We start from the raw sequence: 16,591 nt of genomic DNA, 5'->3' as shown, positions 1-16,591 counted from the left end.
AGAAAGAAATTAAAGTCTTTCTAGAAATCAATGAAAATGAAGACACAACATACCCGAACTTGTGGGACACAATGAAAGCAGTATTAAGAGGAAAGTTCATAGCACTAAGTGCCTTCAAGAAGAAATTCGAGACAGCTCATTCAAGCACCCTAATGGCTCACTTAAAAACCCTAGAAAAAGAAGAAGCAGACACAACAAGAAGGAGTAGACGGCTGGAAATAATCAAACTCAGGGCTAAAATCAATCAATTGAAAACAAATAAAACAATTCAAAGAATCAATGAAACCAAACGCTGATTCTTTGAGAAAATCAACAAGATCGACGAACCCTTAGCCAACCTAACTAAAAGGCAGAGAGACACCACCCAAATCAACAAAATCAGAAATGAAAAGGGGGATAAAACTACAGACACTGAGGAAATCCAAACAATCATTAGGACTTACTTCAAAAGTCTATATGCCACAAAATTTGAAAATCTAACTGAAATGGACAATTTTCTTGATCGATTTGACTTACCAAAGCTGAATCAGGACCAGGTAAATCAACTAAATAGTCCTATATCCCCCAAAGAAATAGAAGCGGTCATCAAAAGTCTCCCATCCAAAAAAAAGCCCAGGACCAGATGGCTTCAGCGCAGAATTCTACCAGACCTTCAAAGAAGAGCTAACACCAATTCTCTTCAAACTATTCCACAAAATAGAAACAGAAGGAATATTACCAAATTCATTCTATGAAACCACAGTCACCCTGGTACCTAAACATCACAGAGACTCAACAAAGAAAGAGAATTTCAGGCCAATCTCCCTTATGAACATTGATGCAAAAATACTTAATTAAATACTTGCAAACCGAATCCAAGAACACATCAAAGATATTATCCACTATGACCAAGTAGGCTTCATCCCAGGTATGCAGGGGTGGTTCAATATACGGAAATCCATCAATGTGATCCACCATATTAACAAACTGAAAGAAAAAAAACCACATGATAATCTCCCTAGATGCTGAAAAAGCATTTGACAAAATCCAACATATATTCATGTTCAAAGTATTGGAGAGATCAGGGATACAAGGCACATATCTAAACATAGTAAAGGCGATATACAGCAAGCCTATAGCCAACATCAAACTGAATGGAGAGAAACTTAAAGCAATCCCACTGAAATCAGGGACAAGACAAGGCTGTGCACTCTCTCCATATCTCTTCAACATAGTGCTGGAAGTCCTTGCTAGAGCAATAAGACAGTTGAAGGAGATCAAGGGGATACAAATTGGAAAGGAAGAAGTCAAATTATCACTATTTGCAGATGATATGATAGTATACGTGAGTGACCCCAAAAACTCTACCAGGGAACTCCTACAGCTGATAAACACCTTCAGCAAAGTGGCTGGATACAAAATTAACTCAAAAAAATCAGTAGCACTCCTGTATACAAAAGACAAAAGGGCTGAGAAAGAAATTAGGGAAACAACACCCTTCACAATAGCCACAAATGACATAAGGTACCTCGGAGTAACCCTAACCAAGGAAGTCAAAGACTTGTATGAAAAAAATTTCAAATCTCTGAAGAAAGAATTAGAAGAAGATATGAGAAGATGGAAAGATCTCCCATGCTCATGGCTTGGCAAAATTAACATAGTAAAAATGGCCATCTTACCAAAAGCAATCTACAGATTCAATGCAATGCCCATCAATTTACCAACACGATTCTTGACAGACCTGGAAAGAAAAATTCTCAACTTCATATGGAACAACAAGAAACCCAGAATTGCTAAAACAATCCTCTACAATAAAAGATCTTCTGGAGGTATCTCCATCCGTGATCTTAAGTTGTACTATAGAGCAACAGTTTTAAAAACTGCATGGTACTGGCATAGAAACAGAATGGTGGATCAATGGAACCGAACAGAGGACCCAGAAATAAACCCACACACTTATGGACACCTGATCTTTGACAAAGACGCCAAAACCATACAATGGAAAAAAGATAGCATCTTCAACAAATGGTGCTGGTCTAACTGGATGTCTACATGTAGAAAAATGAAAATAGATCCATACTTGTCACCCTGCACAAAACTGAAGTCCAAGTGGATCAAAGACCTCAACATAAAACCAGACACATTAAATTGGCTTGAAAAAAAAGTGGGAAATACCCTAGAACTCATTGGTACAGGGGAAAACTTCCTGAACAGAACACCAACAGCACAGGCTCTAAGAGCAACAATCAATAAATGGGACCTCATGAAACTGAAAAGCTTCTGTAAAGCAAAGGACACCATCATCAAAACAAAGCGACCACCTACAGATTGGGAAAGAATCTTCACCAACCCTTTATCTGACAGAGGACTAATATCCAGTATATATAAAGAACTAAAGAAGCTGAAAAGCAGCAAACCAAGTAATCCACTTAAAAAATGGGGAATAGAGCTAAACAGAGAACTCTTTGTAGAGGAATATCGAAAGGTAGAAAAACACTTAAGGAAATGCTCAACCTCATTAGCCATTAGGGAAATGAAAATCAAAACGACCCTAAGATTTCACCTTACACCCATCAGAATGGCCAAGATGAAGAACTCAAGTGACAACACATGCTGTGGAGGCTGTGGAGAAAGGGGAACCCTCCTCCACTGCTGGTGGGAATGTAAACTTGTACAACTACTCTGGAAAGCAATCTGGCACTTTCTCAGACAACTAGGAAAAGCACTTCCTCAAGATCCAGCTATACCACTCCTAGGCATATATCCAAAAGAGGCTCAAGTATACAATAAGGACATTTGCTCAACCATGTTTGTAGCAGCTTTATTTGTAATTGCCAGAAGCTGGAAACAGCCCACATGCCCCTCAACTGAAGAATGGATGCAGAACTTGTGGTACATCTAGACAATGGAGTATTACTCAGCAATGAAAAATAAGGAAATCATGAAATTTGCAGGTAAATGGTGGGACCTGGAAAGGATCATCCTGAGTGAGCTGTCTCAGAAGCAGAAAGACATACATGGTATATACTCACTCGTATAGACATATAACATAGGATAAACCTACTAAAATCTGTACATCTAAAGAAACTAATCAAGAGAGAGGACCCTGACTAAAACACTCAATCCCTATCCTGAAAGGCAAAGAGGATGGACATCAGAAGAAGAAGAAAACAGGAAACAACCTAGGAACCTGCCACAGAGGGCCTCTGAAAGCCTCTGCCCTGCAGACTGTCAAAGCACACGCTGAGACTTATGGCCATCTGTTGGACAGAGTGCATGGAATCTTATGTAAGAAGTGGGAAATAGTAAGAGCTGGAGAGAATGGGAACCACACAAGGAGAACAACAGAACCAGAAAATTTGAACACAGGGAACTTCCCAGAGACTCATACTCCAACCAAGGACTATTCATGAAGATAACCTAGAACCTGTGCACAGATGTAGTCCATGACAGTTCAGTGTCCAAGTGGGTTACATAGTAATGAGAAAAGGGACTATTCTGACATAATTGGCAGATTGGCCTGCTCTTTGATCACCTCCCCCTGAGGGGGGAGCAGCCTTATCAGGCCACAGAAGATGACAATGCAGCCACTCCTGATGTGATCTGATAGACTAAGATCAGAAGGAAGGAGAAGAGGACCTCCCCTATCAGTGGACTTGGGGAGGGGCACGAGTGAAGAAGGGAGAGGGAAAGTGGGATCAGCAAGGGAGAAGGGAGGGTCTTATGGGGGGATACAAAGTGAATAAAGTGTAATTAATGAAAATTTTAAAAATTTAAAAAAAAGAAAATTGTTCACTTAATTTAGATTTTCCAAGATTTGTGGTATATAGGCTTTTGTAGTAAGACCTAATGATTGTTTGGATTTCCTCCGTGTCTATTGTAATGCCCCCCCCTCAACAAAGCTCTTTTTGTAACAGATGGCAATTAACAGACACCCACAAGCCACAAGTGGTCAACATGCAGAGAACTTGGAATACTCAGCCTTAAATGGGACATTTATATTACTCTCTAACCTCCCAAGATTCGGGGATCATTTTGAATAAGGGAGCAGAACTATTATCAGAGCCAGACACAGAAGGTAAATATAAGGAAAAAGTGTTCTTTATACACAGCAGGACAGTTGCACATTTAAACTTAGAGCAACTGTGACACCATACAAAAGGACCATATAAACTCAAACCATACAAAATCCTTGGCTATTTTTAAAGGAATTTACTTTGTCTTGTATACATATGTAAAACTGTATTTTATCTTTCTTCTTTTAGAAGTATTCAGTAACACACTTGTCACAACATTTTTTACAAGTTCTAATAAAAGTTCTTAAACACAGTTCACCCACAGTTGGATAAAACTCTGAAAGACACAATTTGGAACAAATATTTTTTTCACTGAATTTAATATTTTAAATTAAAGAAACAAAAGTATCTCATTAAATTCAATTGTGAAAAATTGTGTACTGATGATCATAGTTTCTACAGGACAAGAGAAGACCCTGTGTGACTGTGATTCTACTCCATTGGCCTTGGAGGCCAGTGAAGAGCTGAGCTTTGGTTCCTGTGTTCAGTATCCCATAAGAAAGTAGAGCTTTGCACAGAGACTGAAGTAAAAATCATGAAGCCTGCAGCAGTCTGTGCTAGGTCCTCTGCCTTATATATTATGGTTGTTGGCTTGGTGTTTTTGTGGGACTACTAACAGTGGAAGTGGAGGTGTCTCTGACTTTCTCCTGCTCTAGGAACTCCTTTTCTTCTGCTGGATTACCTCACCCAGCCTTAATATGAGAGTTTGTGCCTAAACTTATTTGATCTTGCTATGCCATGTTCCACTGATATCCCTGGGAGGCATGCTTTTGCGTTGAAGAGAAATGGAAGAATGGGTGAAGGGAGAGAAAAAGTGCTAGGGTGACTGAAGGGAGTAGAGAGAGGGGGGAAACTGCTGTTGGAATGTATTATATGAAAGAAGAATAATTTATTTTTTAAAAACGGAGCTCTGATCTTTTAAGTCATTGTGTGAGTTGTCTTTCCATTTCTAAAGCTGAAGTTGTCACTGCAGAACCTCAACTCTATACAGTGGTCCCAGAACTTTTTCTGGGTCTGAGTCTTTAACCACAGCTCCCAGTTAGTAGATAGACATTATTGGAGCTGAAGTTGGTGTCCTGTCTCCAGATGATTCGTAGAACCCAAGGGGTAACTGAGGTTTTGACTTCTTCTAGACACCTTGGTGCTAAGTATCCAGCCTCAGCCCTGTTGTCACATAGCCAATACAGGATGACTTCAGCAAAGCATTCAATAAACAGCTCTGTATTTCATCATCCCCCTAGCTGCAGATATTCCTTTAGTAAGAGTCACACACACATACACACACACAAAATAAACAAACAAGCAAACCAGAACATCCCAATAATCTCAGGAGAAGAGGAAATCAAAACAAACCCTTTCCAATAAACTTACAGAACAGAAAAGCAACACAAAGAAATTAACACTACCTCCACTTGTGACCTACCAACCAACTCCTCCACTATAAGGCAATCCTAAAATACAGAAATTAAAAAGAGAAACGGCTTTCAAGAATAGTAATTTTAGAAGTGTTCCCTATTACTAACATCAAAATGTAAGTAATGAGAGATTTGAAACAAGAAAACATAGAATGTTGAATGTTCAGCCTTAAATGGGACATCTGTATCAAGCCCCTCTCACAGGAGCTTGGGCAACATTGCAGAAGAGGAAGTAGAAAAAAGTGTAAGAGCCAAAGTGTGGAGAGACGTGTTGTGAAATTATGTCCTCTGGATGTGGCATGGCTTGGTTATCATACTCGTGAATGCACAGCAGTTGTGGTCATCTTGCACATGATCAATAAAGCCAAAGTTCCAGCATAGATGAAGGAAATGAGGGAGGTGATCTTTGTAGGCCTATGCCTTACTAGGAAGCTATGGTAGCCAAAGCTTCTGGGAGAGAGTGTCACTTTTTTGAGGGTGTGGTTTACTGACAGGATTCCATGGCTCCCAAGTGTGGATGGCCTACACCCATGCACACATGGGTGGGTGCCAATAATTAAAATTAATAGATTTTTTTTAAAGGGGGTTAGGGTTTCAGGTGGCAGAAGACACCCAGGCTGCCTGCCTTTATGGGACAGGTGGTGGCCACCACTATTCTGAACAAATAGTTGATGGAGAGATTGGAAAGATGAAGCAGTATATGCACTGTGGAGAGAAGCAGATCTGGAGACATGACCAGATGCAACAGCAGTAAGGACCAGACTAATGTGAGTGGCCAGCACAGCCATCTAAGGCCATGGTGATATCTTAATCAGTGCTACCACCAAGGACTATGTCTGGGGCTGAGGTCTAATTGTGTCTGGGGTCTGTATTAATGTCAGTGGTCTGCATTGCCCCCTGATACCCTGTTGATCTCCATGGGCCATACTACTGTCAGGAGGCTATGGATCTGACTGGCCTGCACTGCCCCGTGAGGCTATGGTGATGTCTGGGCCAGTGCTGCCACTGAAGGACATGTCTGGGTTCACAATCCTACTAAATGTTGGGATTTGTGTTGATGTTCATAGGCTACAATACCAACTAAGCCCATGATGATGTCCATGGTGTGTGCTGTCACCTAAGGCCATGTTGATGTCTAGGGGTCTTGCTGCCTCTGGGAGATATACTGATATATATGAGTGGTCTGTGCTGCCATCTGAAGCCATGGTAATGTTTAGATTCATGCTGACTTTGAGAGCCTGAACCCACGGTCCTACTGCAGCGTGCATCTGTGCTGATGTCTATGACTTGTGTTACCACCAAAGGCCATGTGGATGCCTGTGGTCTGTGCTGTAGCCTGGGTCCATGTCAATGCCCATGGACCATGTTGCCACATGGGGCCATATTGATGTGGGTGGCCTGAGCCTCACCAGCTGAAGCCATGGTGATATTCAGTCCATGCTGCCACCCAGGGCCATGTCTGTTTCCAAAGTCCTACTGCAGCCTGGGTCTGTTGCTGATGTTTATAGCTATGCTGCTGCCAAAAGCCAAGTGGATGTTCGTGGTCTGGACTGCCACCCGAATCCATGCTGATGGTGATGGGCCTTGCTACCACCAGAGGAATGTTGATGTGAATGGCTTGTGCTACCACTTGAGTGATTTCTGTGGTCCAGGCTGCCTCCAAAGGCTTTTTCTGGATCAGTGGGCCTACTGTAGGCTGGGGCTCTGTTCATAGTCTGTGTTGTCATCAGAAACCATGATTAAGCCTATGATCCATGTTCCTGTTGACTGTAAAGACCAAGGAAGCTATTTTTGCAGAGAGATCAATGATTGTAAATACATACTTGAGAAAAAGAGACATGGAAGGCTTCTATGACAACCCCTACCCCCACCACAAAAGAAGCAGCATAACAGGAAGCCATAAAAGAGAATGCTCAAAAAGTGTGACAAAGCTAAGATTGGGATATAAAATGAATAAATTAATTTTTTTATGTAATTTTATTTTTTTCTTATCAGTTACATTTTATTAACTCTGTATCCCAGCCATGTCCCTCATTCCCTCCCAGTTCCTCCCTCCCTCCCTCATCTCCACCGTGCCCCTTTCCAAGTCCACTGATAGGGGGGACCTCCTCCCCATTCATCTGATCCTGTTTTATCAGGTATCTTCAGGACTGGCTGCAAAGCCCTCCTCTGTGGCCTAACAGAACTGCTCCTCCCTTGTGGGTGGGGAGGCCAAAGAGCCAGTCATTGAATTCCTGTTAGAAATAGTCCTTGTTCCCCTCACTTTGGGAAACCAATTGGTTACTGAGCTACCACAGGCCACATCTGAGCGGAGGTTCTAGGATATATCCCTACATGGTCCTTGGTTGAATGTCAGCCTCAGAAAAGACCCTGTGCCCAGATATATTTGGTCCTTGTGGAGCTCCTATCCTTTCCCCATCAGACTAACTCCCCTTCTTTCTCATGATTCCCTGTACTCTGCCAAAGGTTTGGTTATGAGCCTTTGCTTTGAAAACACTGTTAGTTAGAGTCTTTCAGATGAGCTCAGGAGACTCCTGTCATAAGTTCAATGCACATCCCATCTGTCTTTCTAAACTAGGATTGATCATCTTACCCCATGTCCACTCTCTTGATTATCTTTTTTAGGTGTATAGATTTCATTATGTTTATCATATCTTATAGGTCTATATAAGTGAGTATATACCGTGTTTTTCTTTTTCCTTCTGGGATATTTCACTCAGAATGATCTTTTCTAGATCCCACCATTTGCCTGCAAATTTCATGATTTCCTCCTTTTTGATTGCTGAGTAGTATTCCATTGCGTAAAAATACCACAATTTCTGTACCCATTCCTCCGTTGATGGACATCTGTGTTGTTTCCAGGTTCTGGCTATTACAAATAAAGCTGCTATAAACATGGTTGAGCAAGTATCCCTTTTGTGTACTTGAGCAAACTTTGGGTATATACCTAGGAGTGGTATAGCTGGGTCTTGAGGAAGCACTATTCCTAATTGTCTTAGAAAGCGCCAGATAGATTTCCAGAGTGGTTGTACCAGTTTACATTCTCACCAGCAGTGGAGGAGGGTTCCCCTTTCTCCACAACCTCTCCAGCATGTGCTGTCACTTGAGTTTTTCATCTTGACCATTCTGATGGGTGTAAGGTGATATCTCAGGGTCGTTTTGATTTGCATTTCCCTGATGGCTAATGAGGATGAGCATTTCTTTAAGTGCTTCTCTGCCATTCGATATTCCTCTGTCGAGAATTCTCTGTTTAGCTCTGTTCCCCATTTTTCAATTGCGTTACTTGGTTTGCTGTTTTTGAGAATAAATTAATTTTTAAAAGGATGCCTTCCGACAGGGGAGTGGGAGGGAAAGGACTCATTTCTATTTGAGGAGCAAGCTACTGAGAGTTTGACCATGCTCCAGTGAGTATGGAGATAACACAAATTGCACTTATTTTTTCTTTTTGGCAAGGAGGTCACAAGGCTGGGGGTGGACATGGAAGGACTGGGAAATGAATGTGATCAGGATGCATGAAGTGAAATTCCCAAAGAATCAATAAAAAAGAAGTTGGGTATAGGACATGTTGGGGTAAAGTGAAGGGGGAAATAATGGTATGTATGTATAATCATATTTTGTTGTGTGTGTATATATAAAATTCTTAAGAATAAATAAAATTTAAACAAAAACAGAAGAAACAGAAATCAAAAGAGATTACCATTTGCCAGCTTTTGGTTATATATTTTATTCTCAAAATAATAACAATTTTGACCATGGAATGAGATCACTCAAACCAGCCCTCTGTGAAGTGTTTCCAAGTCAATCACTTCATCTCTAGACCATGATTATAAATGGTTTCAGCATGTACCACTTAAGGCCTATTTCTTCTGTCTTCCCACTTGTCTATTCAAACATTGGTTGAAGATACTTGTGATGTTTAATTCTTCTCACCCCAAAACCTACCATGCTATCACTGCCAAAATGCTAAAAATTGATAATTTTCATTATGTGATTTCTCAGGAAGGAGGAATGCCTCTAACTTCTGACCACATGCTCACATCTTCAGACTTGCTATTGCAGTAAAATGATCATTACAGCCCACACTGGCTACAGTATGCACGTCAGTAGCTCAAACAAAAGCCCCATAGGCACTTGGCAAGTAAAGGTACTTGCCCCCAAGCTAAGTCTGAGAACCAGACTAAGATCCTTAGCTCCCACATAGTAGAAGGAGAGATTTAGGTCTCACAAGTTGTCCCCTGACCACCACATAGGCACTGTGATGAGCCACCTCCCACAAAGAAAATGTAAAACAAAACTGAGGTGACACCTGGAAAGATGGTTCAGTGATTAAGAGCACTTGCTTCTCTTGCAGAGGACCTCAGCCAGTGCTCAGGGCTCACATGGCAACTCACAACCATCTGAAACTCCATTTCCAGGGCATATCTTCCACCCTCCATTGTTACTAGCCATGCTCATGGTGCATGTATATATGTGCAGGCAAAAAATTCCTATAAAAGAAGATTAAGTCTCTTGGTGGAAAAAAAGAAAGCCTTTGTACCCTTCATAACTCCAAGAAGCAAATGTTCATGTACTGTCTAAAGAAGGATCATAAATAAGCAACAGTTGGATGACCGAAAACAAACCATCACTGCATCATTTTAACTACAGGCTAACAAGCCCTGGATCCAGGAGATCTCACTCTAGATAACAGAGATGATGTTAATAGTATATGGAGTGATAAGACATCAATACCCTAAAAAGCCACCTGCTGAAAATGGAAAGGTCTTAGGAACATCTTAAACAGCTTCTTAACCTATCTACTGTCTAAAGTGTACATGGTAAAAGGGAGAAATGAGCCAACAAGATGACACAAGGGATAAAACTGCTTGCTGCCAAAGCCTCATGATCTGACTTTGATCACCGGAATCCACATGGTGGAAAAAGGGAAAATACTCCTGCAAGTTTTGCTTTGACCTACACATGCACACCATGAAATGCAGGTGTGCTTGCACATACACAAATGAATATTATTTAAATTTTAAAATAAAAAACACATAGCTAAATTTGAAAGTGTTGTTTTTCAATAATCATAAAATAAGAATTCCAGTTGATACAAAATGAGTCATAGGAGAATCTTTTCTTCCTCTTTTTTTCTTTAAAACTGTTAAATACTTATCTACTCTGGCTTTTATTCATTTTTAGATGCAAAGACGTGCTGAGGAGTACTTAAATGAATATGTACTGTCAGCCACTCCATAAAAGTAGCTTGTAGAGCTCTGCACAATCCTCACAAGCCATGAACCAGAATGAAGTCCTTCCTTAAATAGCCATTTTAGAGTCATTAAAGACAACACAACTGTGATAAAGAAATAAAATAGGTTTTGCAAAAGTAAGCTTCCTTTTCTCCTTATGTAGACATTTAAAACATATCAAAGTGGAGAAACAACTTGTTCTATGATATGACTTATGACAATAGAACACCACAATTACCATTTCTATTCTTTCTACTCTTGTTAGTTTTATCTTGCTGGTTTTGAGAATTTTGTTTTCTACACACACACACTCACATGGAAAAAAAAAAAACTTGAAGATAGACAACTTGCATTTTCAATTATTAGGATACATGAAGTCAAGGTGGCCCCTCCGCTACAAAACATCTGAGTTTGTTACATATGGAATTGATTGCAAGGCTAATTCATCAAAAACTCGCCACCAGCTACACCAACCCTTACCTTCCTCTTGAAGACTGGAAATGCTGTGAAACAGGCAGATCAAAACCAGTAAAAACCGTACAGGCTGGGCCATCATGCTCCTGTCAGGGAATGGTTGGTAAACCTAGCTCACTCTCAAGATCTTGCAAACCTGGTCACAGCCAGTCTCCTTCTTGTCCCATCATCTTTCCCCTCCTCCCTCCTCTTCCCACTCTTCTTTCTTTCTACAGCTACAATCAGTCTGCTACTTTTTCTTATCCTTTTCTATTGAAAATGTTTATTTGGTTTCTCATCTCCTTTCTTTCTTCCTCTCTCTCCCTCCTCTATCTCCAACTTCTCATTCATTCCCATCTCTTATTTTCATCATCTGTCCCACTTACTCCACTTCTAACTCCAGATCACCTTGTCTTCTACTGTCTGCTTCCCCTAACCCCATTGATTACCCTCTATATTCTCTACTCCCTGCTCCACTTTTTTTCCCTCTTCTCTTCATTTTCCTCCTTCACCTTCCTCTACTCCTCACTCTGTTTCTCCATCTCTCCCACAACTTTGTTTCTTCCATGTCTTTACCTTTCTCCAGACTACAAAGCTAAACCACTAGCCTTGAAATTAATTATATACATGAAAAGAAACACTTCACAATAGTAGCACTAACTATAAACAAAGAAAGATGAGGAAATTCAAGGTGTTCCCATAAAGATAATCATCCAGATCACATGGAAAGTCATGTGCATAAGGATGCCCTTGTCTATCTTCATAAACCAGAGTTGCAGAAAATGTTACAGAGACCCAGAAAAGCTTCTTGTTTTATAGGACCCTTTAGGGAATTAATATATTGGATGGCTCCCTGAATAGTGTTCTTTTTATACTACACGAAGTACTTACTAAAATGTGTTTAGTAATGAAACAGGAACATTTTTCAGTGTGGCTGTGTTACCTCCTCCTCCTGGAAACTCCACAAATCCTGTCTTGTACCATCTGCTAGTCATTCCTTGGGGCACTAGGAACATAGTGACCCATCCATCACTTGCCAGTTCAGAAGACATCTGTATGACAGAATTCTGACACCTGTGTTTGGAAGTGTAGTCGCCCAAAACCACCAAAAGTAACTGCCTGCACTAGGGTCTAGGAATTAAAAGAGACAGAGAACACGAAGACATGACACCAAGACAGTGCTCTGATCAAGGTGTCATCTTTATTACAGAGTAAACCACTTATATAGGTAAACCACAAGGGACTTTCCAAGTAAATATATCCAAGCAAAACAGGAGGCTTAACCAGGCAAAACAGGAAACTTAAGCAAGCAAAACAAGAGGTGTCTGCTGAAAACAACAAGAATAGCGAGCCAGCATGATTTGCACACACGTGACCATCTCAGGTCTAATGGAATGGCTACTTCAGTTCCCCCTTTTTCGTTTATGACCAAAGACTCATAAGGCTCCTTTTCTTTTAATACAATAATAATTATGAAAACCGTTAGGTAAAATCTACATGTACAATGTCCAGTCTATGCGTATTTAGCAACTTAGGAGGAAGAATCTGATTATCCTATCTATCTTGACAAGCTTAGAGTTCTATACCTAAATTTATAACTCTATACCTAGAGTTCTATACCTAAACTTTTATCCTTATTGGTATTACCTATATGAAAGGATTTCTTAACTTCTAAACAATTTAAGTTTAATTGTGGAACTATAACTATTTGGTCTTCAACCCCATCAGAGACTTGAGAAGGAATAAAATTAGTTATTAGAGTAAATAGGAAGTGCATGTTAGCAGCTTTCAAAAAAGTAAAAATTGACAGAGACAGTTTGCTGCCTGAACAGTTACACATAATACTTTACAAAGTTGGAGCATCATCTTCAGCCTTCTGGCTCATAATATTTGATAGACATAAGTGTGAAGCAGGAACTATTTAGGACTTGCTTACCCTGTCTTGGCAGAGTTTGGCAGTCGACTTGTCCTGCATTTAAGTTTGCCCATTTTTGTCAGAATTTGCCTGTCATGAAGTGAGGGTATTTTCTTTACCCCAGTGGCTCATTTGCCACATTTGAAGCCATCTCCATATGGAGGTTCTTTGGTGCTCATCATCTTCTTTGAGGTGGGGTGCTGCCAGGAAATGACTTGTCTCATTGTCAAAGAATCTTTAAAATAATAAAGGCACCTTTAAATGCCATATTCTGTAGGTCTCAAGGTTTTGAAGACTACCTATCTTTATGTAATCGATCTGTCTACAAAATCATATCTATCTGTTAAACCTAGGATGTATACTCCTGCGATAAATTAGACTAGTGTCTGACATGACTAAGAGTTGAATAACTAGCAATTAACTTGCATTACCTAATACCTTAACCCGTTTTAATAGCTGTTTAAAAGTATTGGAAGTAACCTTGAATTTGTATCAATATACTAAAGCTTTTACCAATGTATCAAAGATACTTATTTTTGCATCAATATGCAATAATTTTAACCATAGTTAAAATTAACCTTATTTGAGAACAACAAATAAAACCCTAAGTTGAGTATATTCAATAACCTACCTTTTGTCTTATTTCTTATTTTTGCATCAATATGCAGAATCCTATACCATAGTTAAAATTAACCTTATTTGAGAATAATAAAACCCTAAGTTGAGTAGATTTAATAATCTACCTTTTGTCTTATTTCTATAAGATATACCTGTAGATACTTTGTTTCACTCTGAATAGATCATTAATAATTATAAACATCTCCCAATGACAATAAACATCCATGACCACAGAAAACAACCAGAAACCTACCCTTTAAGGAAAATTGGATGTCGTTCTTATGAATTTCTTCTAGCTGACATTTTGGACACATAGAATTCCTGTTATGGGGTCCAAAGAAAATCGGGAAAATGGTTAATTAAGAAAGCAATAACATTTGTGGTCCAGTCTTTGAATGTTGAGCAATTTCAGGCTTAATAAAAGTCCTCTTTGGAACAGTCTAAAATGCTGGACCAATCAAAATTAGTAGCTTTCTTCAAAGTTCTTTTGGGAGCAGGCTTTGATGAGAAACAGCAATTGACCAAACACTGCCTATCCTGGAAATCCTACCATGATGACACAGTGCGTGCTGGTTCCCAAATATTTCCTCCACTAATCTTGTCAGCTACTACAAATAGTCTGTGACCATTTATCTCTCTAAGGGCTGGTCCTGTTGTCACCGGAGTCTTGGGCTTTGCATTATATCATGTGGATGCTATATCTTAATACCCAGGGAGAGTCAAGAATTTCCTAAGAAATGCCTCATACACCCTCAGGTTTCCAAAGTGCCTAAGAATGAAGACCCCATTGAGACAGTGTCTTCATTGAACACCTCACTGAAGGTGCCTGGGACTCTGGCCTAGATCATTTCATTGATCTTAGTCCACTCGTCAGAGTTGATGAGAAGGTATCTGTAGGCATGGATATGATTGTTATAAGAAGCACAGTCCTCAGATGGGTCCAGGCTCTTTCTCTTGATGGGCGAGGACATTGGGGAGGGAGGTGGCGAGCAGGGATGCTCCCTTTGTGGCTTGCCACTTGGGCTCGGTGCCACCGCTTTTGCTCTCTCGCAGGCGAGCTCACCCCTCCACACATAAGGACGGTCAACCACGTTCCCTTCCATCCAGTCCAGCTGCTGTACCTTCCTTCTCAAATAGGAAGACTGAAGAAGGTACATACACTTTGGTCCCTGGTCTCTGGAACATGTGCCTCAGGCTGCAAAAGCTAAGGTGACTTCTATAAAGCCTGAAAGCGGTTTTGCTCTTGAACAGGTACGATGCTCTGCATTATGTGCTGAAGGCAAAGTGCAACTGAGATTTTGTTAACTATTTGCTTATATGTCTAGTCTGTGGGACAACAATCTCTTCACATAATTTTGCTTATTACAGTTCTTTCTCCAAAGACTGAATTTAAAAGTATCCACAACATTTTCAATTACAGTAAGACATTAATAAATTATAAATTAACAAAATTTTTATATTTACTTAAAAAATCATTTATCAAATGCTAGCTTCCAGATTATCTGGAAAACTAAAGATACAAGTTGCTAAAAATCTGGGTTCCCAATTAAATTCTGATTTTTAAAAGTATATAAAATGTCCCTCAAATTACTCCAAGTCCATTGCAGAAGTGTTTATTTCACCCTTTTCATAAGGTATTTAAGTTTACAACTTGCTAAACATTTTATCCAAACATGGGCAAACTGCCTGGAAATGCATAGTACAATGAAGTAGGACGGAGTCATTTCGGCCCCAGCACTGAGACCTGCAAATCTAGACTTTTCAAAGTTGCATAGCTGCAAGATGGTCATTGCTAACAAGCTATTGTTCAGTTTTATTTCAGAAGAAATAATGTATTTCAGAAACTGGAGTTCAGTAGACTGTTCTACATTTACTCTTTGGATGGACCAAAGAAAAAAACCCAAATACATTAAAACAGCAGCTCCACAGAACTTAATAAAAAAGTAAATCAACTTTGCAATTAGTTATCTTTGGCATCTGAATACAAAATGTTTATCAGTGTTGTCTATACAGTGATTAGTCCAGGATATGCAGCATTTTCAAAATCCCTGTGTGTCCTTATATGCAAGTTTCTCTTCCCATAAATTATCAGGCAATCCTTTAATGACAAAAGGTTTCACAGTTCCTGAATTTTCCTCCTCATCTTTCCAAGTAAGCATTTGAGAACTATGTTCAGTATTTTGAGAATGCCCAATTCCCTGAAGGTGGGTAAGGGTAGGCCCTTTAGGCCAATTCTGGGGTTACCCACTCTGTCCCAAACCACTATATTCAAAGTCCCACTTTCAGGAAACCAGGGACAATTAGCATCTACTTGACTTAAAAAGTCCTCAAGAGTTCAACTTTCAAACCCAACTCCTCGTGTTTTGAGTAATTGTTTGAGTGTTTCAATAAACGCTCCCCTGCTATTGCTCTGTCCATTATTGCGCTGTCTGGCCCTTACCTTGCACTCTTGCTGATGGGCGATCACTGATGTGCTTTCCTTTTGGCCAAATGGACATCCTAAGTCACAGCATTCCTCAGCAAGTCCGTCTTTGTCAGGTTCAATGCCAGGTTTCTACACCACCTATAGTCGTCCGCGACCACCAATAGTAACCACCTGCACAAGGGTCTGGGAATTATAAGAGAGAGAGAGAACACAAAGACATGACACCAAGACACCAAGTGCTCTGATCAAGGTGCCATCTTTATTACAGAGTAAACCACTTATATAGGTAAACCACAAAGGACTGTCCAAGTAAACATATCCAAGCAAAACAGGAAACTTAACCAAGCAAAACAGGAGGCTTAACCAAGCAAAACAGGAGGTGTCTGCTGAAAACAAGAATAGCGAGCCAGCATGACTTGCATGCACGTGACCATCTCAGGTCCAGTGGAATGGCTACCTCATGGAAGCAGCAGTGAATG

At 40.1% G+C, this 16,591-nt stretch overlaps 1 protein-coding gene across 1 annotated transcript in view; it reads right to left on the bottom strand.

The window, feature by feature from the left end:
- The window catches only part of Bsph1 (binder of sperm protein homolog 1), a 39,902-nt gene extending 23,717 nt beyond the window's left edge, over positions 1–16,185 (bottom strand). Inside the window, exon 1 of the mRNA XM_060386146.1 lies at positions 16,128–16,185. Within this exon, the coding sequence (XP_060242129.1) occupies positions 16,128–16,185 (58 nt within the window). The remainder of the gene's footprint in view (positions 1–16,127) is intronic.
- Positions 16,186–16,591: the final 406 nt, after the last annotated feature.

The sequence above is a fragment of the Meriones unguiculatus genome, chromosome 6 (genome assembly GCF_030254825.1).
Source record: "Meriones unguiculatus strain TT.TT164.6M chromosome 6, Bangor_MerUng_6.1, whole genome shotgun sequence".
Taxonomy (NCBI): domain Eukaryota; kingdom Metazoa; phylum Chordata; class Mammalia; order Rodentia; family Muridae; genus Meriones; species Meriones unguiculatus.
Note: the sequence above shows the minus strand (reverse complement) of the source record. Positions and strands in the feature narration are given on the sequence as shown.